Source organism: Poecilia formosa, unplaced genomic scaffold, assembly GCF_000485575.1.
Source record: "Poecilia formosa unplaced genomic scaffold, Poecilia_formosa-5.1.2 Scaffold463, whole genome shotgun sequence".
Lineage (NCBI taxonomy): Eukaryota > Metazoa > Chordata > Actinopteri > Cyprinodontiformes > Poeciliidae > Poecilia > Poecilia formosa.
The window spans coordinates 126,051-136,654 of NW_006800402.1; the positions used below are offsets into that span (position 1 = coordinate 126,051).

A 10,604-nucleotide genomic window follows, 5' to 3' on the forward strand; every position below is an offset into this window, starting at 1 on the left:
TCTCACCCTCCGCGGGTGGTCTCTCTCTCTCTCCCTCTCTCTCTCTCTCTCTCCCCCTCTCTCTCTCCTCTCTCTCCCTCCCTCCCTCTCTCCTCCGTGTGTGTGCTTGTATGTCGTCATAGGAAAAAGTCTTCATCTCTTTGGTCCTGCAGAGAATTTGTGATTCATTCAGAATTTTGTGCTTCTGTCAGTTTCTCACGTACAAAGGCTGCGCAAAGGGAAGTGGCATAAAAGCAAACACATTATTCAACGGGCCGGATGTCCCAGGCATTTTTAATAGGCCTGATGACAGCTTTACTAAGCGCAGCAGCAGAGGCTATTAATAAGAATGCCGGTTTTTAGAACGTATTTATTAAATACAGGTATTGTGTATGATTCCCACATATCTACACCCACTGGACGGCATTTCCTGCAGAAATAACGCGGCTCTTCTGGGACCGACTGTGAGCTAACAAAGGTTCTCATGGAGGCTGGATGCTCTTCAGGGTCGGACGAAATACTGACTGCTGTCAGCAGAGACAGTTTGTCTGCAGTTTAGTCACGCTTTATTTTGTTTAATCACTGTTAAATATTTCAGATCATCAAAACAAAAAAACAAATCAGATTATCTGAAGCACTTCAATGTGAAATAAATTAGAGCTGAAACAATTAATCGTGAAATAATCGATTTTTGAATTGGTTAATCATTAACTGGAGTATAGAGACTCTAAAACGGCTGCTTGCTGGGAGAACAACACACTCAGAGCTGTAATTAAACCAAAACTGGACAAAAAAATATAAAGATTTTGGCAGTTAAGGTAGAAAAAAATCCTGCTTTATTTGTAAATCTGTTCTACCCAGAAAATTTAGTCAGAAAACACGCAGGAAACCAGAAGATTTTAAAGTGTTTACTGTAGAGATGTTGTTTTAATTGGAATGGAAAGATGTGACTTTTATTTGTTAACCTTTTTAATATTTATGGTAAATATTTACACCTCTAAACATCTGCAACAAAAAACTAATTTCTAGTTTTTTATCTTCAATTCTATAACGGCCTATATAGAATCATTTAAATCAAGTTTAAACAGTAAAACCATTCAAATTTATCTGAAATCATTGAGCTCCAGTTTAATTTTGACATTATAATTTTCATGTTCTATAATGCTCTTAAATATTGTATTTGTATTTATACCTTGTTTTCTTCAAGATTAAATAAAGCTCTTGGGGAAAAATAATCAGAACATGAAGAGAGGAAATGGAAAATGTCTTCATCCCCTTCAAAATAAGAGCATAAATATAAACGTCTAACAATTTGATTAATTCTCAACAATTAATAACAAAAATTTCAACACAGATGTCAAACTTTAATCAACTGAAAGTTTAAAAAACAGCCGACTAAATTAGCGCTTTAGAATTTATCTGGAAAAGTAAATTTAAGGGAAACTTAGTGTACTAAATGTTTTCAAAGTTAGCAAAAGCGTTAAGCTTAAAACTAGCTTAGTGTATTAGCGAAAGGTGTGCCCACCGCTGACATCATGTCTGCTCCAAACTTTACCTCTAACACTATTAACTTGTGTTAAACACATCAGTAGTAACAACAGCAGCCATTATGTTTATATATTCAGAAATATATTTTTTATTAAATTTACAATGATATTTTGTTGATGTGCCCGTTTTCTTGCTGCCCTGGCGGACTCAGACACACTTTGGTATCCCACCTGTAATGATAGCACTATCCTAGTCTCTTAATTTAAGGTATATAGAATGTACCTCAAGCAAGCAGAATTTAATAAGGAAAGCATCATAACAAGTAAGTGTAATATTCACCATCAACTTTTTTATCCATTTCAAAAACTGCAAAAAAATCTAAATAATTTCACATGAAAGTGTTTATATTTTTGCTTCCACCGATTAGATCTACTCTGGTTTTGTGCGTAATGAGACCAAAATATTTACTGTAAGCCTGTAGCTTAGTTAGCATGTAACCTAGTTAGCCTGTAGCCAACTTACCAATATGCTAATAACATTAGCATGTATTTAAATTTTTATGCACTTTCAATGATGGAGACAATATGAGGTAATGTGGTGTTATTCCCAATTCATAATTATGTAAGGGACCATTCACTAAGTGCGATTAAACAAAACAAAATCAGGTCAAGTTCCAGCTTGATCTTTTTATAAAGATGTCGTATGGAAGACAGTTCATGTCCAAACTCAATGTTGGCAACCAGTAAGCTCACCTTAGGGTGCTTATATAAGACTTCATACAGTATAAATGTATGTTTTGGCTGCTTCGTGGTATTTCGGATAAATATGTGCTTTAAGCAGCAAAAATAATTCTGTTATATTCAAAGGAAAAACTTTGTAAAGCTGCAAAAACAAGTTTGTCCACAGGAATGCACCTTGTCTTTAGAGTCCTGTTACAGACAAGCAGCCAAGTTATAATAGGAGGTTTTCAGAGCTCAGTGTCGTCGCTTCAGTCCATTTCCCCGTCTGGCTTCGCTCAGCATGGCGACTCTACGTACTCGTTGTCCAGCCGCGGATGAAAAGCAGAGGCCAGCGGGGGACTGAAGATTATGAGCCGCGGAGCCAGGCAGTCGTCCCGCCGGTGTAAAATGTTCCAGATGAGCATGGCGGCGGCCATGGTGGCCAGCAGGCAGGCTGCAATGTTCACGTAGCAGGAGTAGGACAGGTGTGTGTAGGGCCCAATCCGGTAGAACGTGACCAGTCCGATCACCAGCACAAAACCTGGAGACAAAATAGGGACTATATCAGCTTAAAATGCATAAATACAACACTCTGCAACAAATGGGACCCATCGTGAAGCTCTGAATTAGCAATGCACGATTCACCTTTTTTTTTTACTGCCAGTTCCTATATTTGAGGTTTAGTAACAGCCGATCTGCACAAGAAAACAGCTGGACTGACTTAAAGCTACGACTGAAAAATATATCACCATATAAGCGTTTTATATTGATGATTATTTATTAGGTTTTTGTGTTTATATTTGAAATACTTCCAGACTGATGGCGTAACGTTTCCTGTTTTATCCGGTTTTCTCTCCACGTTGATTTTAATTTTTTAGCAGTTATGAACTGGAGTTTGAAACTGCTCCAGTTACCCAGCAGTTTGTTGCTGGGCAACCAAAGAACGAGTGAGTTGATTCACCACCTAGCTTAAGGCTAACATCTTTCCTCTACAGCTCACGTCAACGCATCAATAGCTTAACAGTCTTGGTCAAATATGTAGAAACAACTTTAATTTATTCAGTCAGTTCAATTATTTTGCTTTTTTGGAAGAAAACGGCTGAAATAGTTTCAATAAAAATAGAAAAAACAGATTATAAACCCAAATATTTGCTGCCGCAGTTTCTCAAAATTACTGAATTAATTTTTAAGAAACTTGATGACTTTAGTTAGAAATATGAGTTAGTAAATGATCATCAGATGTGTGGAAAATATGGCAACAGCAGTCGATGAGAACCAACACTCTGCTGGTCTGTTTGCTGATTTATTTTAAGTGTTTCATAATAATCCACCATTTTTTCCAGGAAAAATGCTCAAACAAACCCAAGACCAAACAAAAAACTTTAATCCAAACAAACAATCTGAATGTTTCCTGTTCTGTGACCGTGGCTTTATTTATTTCTGTTTATTGAATATTTGGGGGAAAATAAACAGACACGCGTCCCTTTGCTTGTGTTTTACCAGAGTTGGAGCGCTGTGTGGGGTCTTTGAGTCAGAAAATCTGTTTCCTCTTGGGAAGAACTCCTGAGATCTCCGGATTAAACTCCTCAAAAGCACAAAAATATCAGGCCGGAGGAAAAACTTTCAGAAAGGCCTTTGAAATGTTTCATCTGCTGATTTCCTCAGTTCCACAGAGTTTAACTCACGCAACCAGGAAGCTAGAAAGCGCCAGACCAGACCAGGCCTGGCCAGACCAGGCCTGGCCAGGCCAGACCAGACCAGACCAGACCAGACCAGGTCTTCTGAGTAACTGGAGCAGTTTCAGGTTTCCCCATCCTGTTTCATAACTACTAAAAAATAAAAAAACAACATGGACTAAAAACTGTGGATAAAACAGGAAACAAAAGACTAATAAATAATTATCGATATTGACTGACACTAAATGCTTACATGGTGATAAGTTTCTCAGCCATTTTGTCCAGTACAATCTAGTTCCAGTTAGTTATAGTTTTTCCCATTAATTACTATTTTTATTTATTTCAGTTAAAGAAAATATTTTTCAGTTTTCATTATTCAGTTAGTTTTAGTTAACTGTCATGACTTTGCTCCAGACCTGATGTCTGTTTGATCTTCACTTTCATTTCGTCACATTTTCTCCAGATTTCTCCAGGTGTGATCGGCAGCCATCCGACTGTCCGTGTCAGAAAACGAAGCTCATATCCGCCACGGTCTAAATAAAGTCGCCCAAAATAATGAGTGGAAACAGGGATGCTGGTGCTTTAGGATATGAATCAGTTTGTTTCTGGTTCATTTCTATTCCTCTCCACTTCTACAGAAAGATGGCCGTCATTGTTTCAGACGAGGATGTGGGCGATTATGTCTGTGTGCCATTGCGTGTCTGAGTCTGTTTGTATGTGAAAAATGTGACTGTTTTTATTGGTGTTTAACCTGTCTGGCTCCTGCTTGGGATAATGAATAATCTCCTGTCAGTTTCTCTGTGTGAACCTCTCCTTTGGCTCGGACTTATCTCCCAAACTTCCTTCCCCTTCTTCCTCTTTCCATCCTTCCTTCCTTCCCGCTTCGCCACACCCTCTAAGCCTTCAGCTTTGTATATTTCTGGACGTTTGACATGAACTTCTAAATAAGGATGGATCTCGTAAATGCATTAGTCCTGTTTCTGTCCAGTTTTAAAAAGTAAATTCCCTACAAATCAGTTTATTTTAATAATAATAAAAAAAGCTGTAAACTGCATTCATTTTGCTTTGAAGTACACTACAAAAACACCAAATCTCACCCAGTATGCTTAGTTTTGCTTCTAGTGCAAATATCTTATTGTTTGAATTAAGATAAAATTAACTTATAACCTTTCAGCAAGATATAGCAGCTGGTTTTAAGTCAATAATTCCTTGATATTGATCAAAAAGTTCTAGATTATTTCACTTACAACATGGCAAATTGTCTTATGAGTAAAATTTATCTTCTAGTCAAACTAGAACTTTTTCATTAATATGAAGGAATTATTTAGTTAAAACAAGCTTGTATTATGTGCTGAAAACTTATTTGTTAGTTGTCAAATAAAGTCGACTAGAGCCCAAAACTATCACTCTTTCATAAATATTAAGAAACTGTTGACTTAAAACAAATCTTATAACTTTCTGAAAGGTTATTTATAAGTTTTATCTTATTTTAAGTGTAATGAGACATTTACTCTAGAAACTAAAGTTTGTCTTTGTGTTTTTGCAGTGCGGTGGCAGGTCCAGTATTGGGCCTTGAATCTTGATTATTGTTAATGACGTCGTCCCGCCCTCTCACACTTCATGCTCAGTTCCACAGAAATTTGGCACGTCCGAAAATGAAAACATTCCAGGGAAAAACAGCAAAGGGTAAAAATATCTCCATTCATTCAGAGCTGCAGCCCATTGACCGACTCACTGGGGTGCATCGGTGAACGTTGGCAGCTTTTACACCAAAACTATGAGGAACTAGGAATTTATTCAGCACTGACAGAATAAAAAAGCAACATACTGTTCTGTCTGCAGCGATTCAGTTCAAATTCAGAAACACTTTATTCATCCAAGTGGGAAATTAAATTAATAAAAATAGTGTCTTGCCAAAGTTTTGACACTTTTCAAATATTTTCACGTATTGTCAGGTCACATGCATACACTTACACTGCAAAAACACAACATATTACCAAGTAATTTTGGTCTAGTTTCTAGTCCAAATATCTCAGTACACAAAAAAACTAATTTATAAGGAACTTTTCAGCAAGATATAAGAGCTTGTTCAGAGTCAATAATTCATTAATATTGATGAAAAAGTTCTAGTTCCACTGGCGCCGTTACCTAGCAACCCCAGCCAAGCCTAGCCCGTAACCTAGCAACCCAGTTCTAGTTCTACTGGCAGATTATCTCACTTATAACAAGACATTTTAAAGGGTTTTAAGTGAAATAATCTGGAACAAGTAATTTTTCATCAGTATTAAATAATTATTCATCTCCTATCTTGGTGAAGATTTACTTGTAATTTAGTTTAGTCTTATTTCAAGTGTATTAAGATATTTGCACTAGAAACTAGTCCATAAGGACTTGATAAGATTTAGTGTTTTGCAGTGTAAACACAGTGTTGGTGTAGCATCCTAGCATTAGCCCAGCTACCATTTTGGCAGTGTGGACGTGGGAAAAACTGTGATTAAGAAATGTGAAACAGTTTGAACCATATCCTGTTTCCCTCCATGTTTTGGTGAAGTTGAAAACAATTTAAATCTATAAATCAACGGTTTGCCTGTCTGAAGCCTTAAGGCCTCGTTTACAGATCTTCACTGTTTGATTTTCTCTGTCTTTTAGCGGTGTAATCTGTTGGGATCTTCTTGCTTCTTGTTGACCTTGTATGGTGAGCAGGCAGACATTTTTCCAGAGAACATCATTATTTTTAGACTTTGAACTGAAATTCATGACAAACTCTTGGCTGCTGAAGTCTGGGCTGGTTGTGTCTAATATGGAAAAGTACAGTAATTTTGGGAGGGTCTGGACTTCTGTCCAAGGCCTAGATAAAGCAGGAACGCGTGCTTTAACTGGACCAACGATAAAAAGAGGATGCTTTGCCGCTCTCTGTAAACACAGACATAAAAGCCAGTCCATCTTATCTGGATGGAGCGATTCCCACCCTGCTGCCATGTGTGCTGCAGGATATTTCCCCACTGAAGCTCACTGAAGCAAACACACAAACACTGAACCTGCGTATGCACACTCCGCCCTCTGCAAGCCCACACACAAACATCGAAAACTGTCTTTCCCGTCCGTTCCCCCTCCTCTGCCTGCTGCGGCTCAGGGGTTTGCATAACAGGTAGTCGCAGACATTTCCTCGTCCTGAGCAGGGATATCCTGGCGCCCGACAGTCGCTGCCTGCTTCGCTGCGGCTCGGCCCGTGGACTCTGGACCAGGACTAAATTTAGACCCAGAGACCCCTCAGCTCCCGCTTAAAGCCGAGAAAACACCGAGCAAAAGGCAGCAAAACGTGTTTCTGCACTGCAAAAATACAAAATATGGCCACGTATTTGTTCTGGTTTCTTCTGAAAATATCTTAGTGCCCTTAAATAAAACAAAAATGACTTACAAAAACCTTTCAAGAAGTTATAAGAGCTTGTTTTTAGTCAATAATTTCTTAATATTGATGAAAATGTACTATTTCCTTGCCAGATTATTTAACTTATAACAAGAATTTTTCTGATATTATAAGTAGGCATGTTGCAGTAAATCAATTAATGACATGATCAATCAATTAATCACATGATAAATTAAAATGAGCTCAGTAACTTTTATTTGATTTATCATTTTTCTCTCTTTCTACTAAATTCTGGTCTTTAGTCTGGTGCTTTGGTCTCAACCAGCCATTTTTTATGAAGTACGATTTTATTTGTTTTTTCTGTCGTTTTGTTTATTTTGGTTACTTTAAATGTTTTCCAATTCCAATGTTAAAATTGAATTGGAATTGAAAGTTTATTGATCTTTGAAAATGATCAGTAAATCATTTTATTGATTTTTAGTGCATTATTATGCCATTAAAACTGTCTCAAAACAGCAACATTAATGTTTATCGCAATAACTTCTGGGAAAATGTATCGTCCAGCAAAGGCCTAAATATTAGCTTGTTGTGAAACACATAATTTATTCTGGTTAGGATTGGTCTGTGGTCCACTGGGGCGACTGTGGCTCTGTGGGTAGAGTCGTCATCTTGTGATTGGAAGGTTGTAGGTTCAATTCCAGCTTCCTCCTGCCACATGTCAATGTGCCTCTGGGCAAGGCACTGATCTGCGTATCGGTGTATAAATGTGTGAGCGTTTGTGAGTGCGAATGGGTGAATGTGATTAGTGTTAAGCGCTTTGAGTGGTCAAAATTATTGGAAAAGCGCTAGATAAGTTCAGTCCATTTTCCATTCATACCAAACATGTTCATTACATGCCTGCTCAGTTCTGCCTATTTTGAGCTCCATTCAACATTTACACTCGCATGTGAAATTGCCTGCAAACATGTGCAGTTATATACAACTGTCTATTTTTGAAAAGCAGAAGTGGCGCCTCCTGCACAACCATCAAGAATGCAGCAAGTGGTTTATGTTGTTCAGTGAACAATAGAACACCAAATCTGACCAAATATTTTTGGTTTAACTTCCAGTAAAAATATTTTAGTATGCTTGAAATGAGACAAAACTAACTTACTAATAACTTTATAGAAGATATATGAGCTTGTTTAAAGTAAATATTTCCTCCATGTTAATTTAAAAAAAAGTTTTTGTCCCTTTGGCAGATTATTTATTTCACTTATAGTACAAAATTTTCCCATATTATAAGTACAATTGATTTAATTTTCCTTTAATAAAATAAGATTGTAGTTTCACTGGCAGATAACCAGATATTTTTCCCGCGTTAAAAGTGAAATAATCGGCCAGTGGAAATGGTACTTTTTCATCGATATTAAGGAATTATTTACCTGGTTGCTAGGTAACGGGGCTTGGCTAGGCTACGGTTGCTAGGTAACGGCGGAGTGCCTGTAGAATGTGGCTTCACTTTCCGGAGGATTCTGAAACGGCTCATTTCCCAGACTCCAAATTTCTGTGGAACTGTTTTTTTTGTGTGTTTTTTTTAAGAACCTGAGTTGTTTTAAGAAGCAGTAGAAACCAAAATGGAAGAACAAAAACGTTCAAAATGAGACCTGTCCCTTTAAGAGCTTATTTTTTATTATTTTTATGTCTGCAGATCAAAGTCAAACAACGGGTGAAAGCTTAAAAATAAAATTATTATTATGATTAAAAATTTACCAGTAGAGCCAGGATACATTTTACTAAAATCTGAGTCTCGTGCCGGGCCGTTGCCATCGCTGGCCCAGTTTGGAGCAGCTGAATACTCACTGGCTAGCTGGAAGAGCGCAGCGATGGCCTCCTCCCACCACTGGGACTCCTGCGTGACGAAGGGCAGCTCCATCAGGCCCAGGAGGAAGATGAGCTGACCGGCCGTCAGCGCCACCGTCGCTATCAGGTTGCACGCTCGCATCATGTTGAACTGCACTGTGGGAGCAGAACAAACGGTGCGTCAAACCTCCACGTTCACAGAAAACAGCAGCACGACGTGAAGGGTTACAGTTGCCGTTGGTGACAAGGTGGCATTGTAAGGGCTCGTTTTTATGAATGGAGAAGCGCTGCCAGTAGTACCCAGCTGAGCGTTTCCCACAGTTGTTTTTGAATGGCAGTTTCTGAATGGAGCCTAACGTAGGAAAAGCTTTTAAATGTTCATGTTTCTGCTGAGCGGATTGGGCGAAGCCAACAAAAACACCAGAACCTGTAGAAACCGCAGCGCATTCAGAACATTCCTGACCAACTTTTACACGATGCAATCAGACCGACTTCATTAGACGGATAACTTTACTGGGATGAAACGGTCGGCTGAGTCTGACTGATTGGACAATGAAACTGAATAAAGTGAATCTCCTTTTAATCATAATTATTTGAGTTAATTATGATATTTCTGCCTGCAGTTAATAAAAATACATTTAAGAGTAGAATATTCTAAGATTAGAATACTAATATAAGACTATAAAATATGAAGTTTTGCATTTTATTATTTAAAAATTATATTACATATTCTAATTCATTTATTTTTGGCCCTTTTGGCCCTCCATACACCTTAAAAATCACCTCACTATGATTCTGAAAATCATTTTGCGGCCCCTCTGGGATCCCGACCCCTACTTTTGGCAGTAGATAAAACCCAAGTTAAACTGAAACCCCCGGGTACTGGGAGCAGATTTTAACTTTTCCCCCTTACATTCATAACTGCCCCCCTCCCTCCCAGTTAAACATAAACATATTTGGTAACCATGGAAACGTCAGACTCTTGGCTAGAAGCTGATAAAAAGTATTTGAGTTGAGCAGAAACATTTGGACTGCAGGCCAGATATCAGTGACCAAGAACCTTCATTAAAAAGACATTGTATGGAGCTCTGGTAGTGCCAAAAAACAAGTATAAGCTCTGGTAGTTTAAATTTTGTTTTTTGTTGGGGGGTTGGGGGTTTCAGCAAAATATGCCCAAATTTCCCTAATTTTTCTTATTTACACTGGATTTCAGAAAACTTCTCTTCATTTGGAGTCAAATATAACAATTTCTTATAATTTAAAGTAATTTTGGACATCTGAATATAAGTTTATTAAGTTTAGTAAGTATAAACAGGAAATCTCTAGTTTTGTAGATGGTGCCAAAGGCAAAATGATGAGTACGCTTTTAGTGAAACGTCTCTAAATTTGCTTTATTTTAGTGCAGCGTGGATTTATGGTTTCCAAAGGCTTGTAGCCTTATTTATGATATTTATGAAAGGTTTATATAATGCATCATGCTTGGATGTCCAAACTTTTTGTAATGTGGGCTGAAATTGTCAAGTCAAAAGAATT

The 10,604-nt window shown here is 37.8% G+C and overlaps 2 protein-coding genes across 5 annotated transcripts in view; one reads left to right on the forward strand and one right to left on the reverse strand.

The window, feature by feature from the left end:
* ift140 (intraflagellar transport 140 homolog (Chlamydomonas)) overlaps nucleotides 1–10,604 on the forward strand; it is a 36,386-nt gene that overhangs the window by 15,610 nt on the left and 10,172 nt on the right. The window lies entirely within an intron of this gene.
* Nucleotides 1,592–10,604, reverse strand: part of tmem204 (transmembrane protein 204) — an 11,685-nt gene continuing 2,672 nt past the window's right edge. Inside the window, exons 2-3 of the mRNA XM_007578000.2 lie at nucleotides 9,072–9,227; nucleotides 1,592–2,727 (exon numbers count right to left, since the gene is read on the reverse strand). Coding sequence (XP_007578062.1) covers nucleotides 2,483–2,727; nucleotides 9,072–9,227 — 401 coding nt within the window. The 3' untranslated portion in view covers nucleotides 1,592–2,482. The remainder of the gene's footprint in view (nucleotides 2,728–9,071; nucleotides 9,228–10,604) is intronic.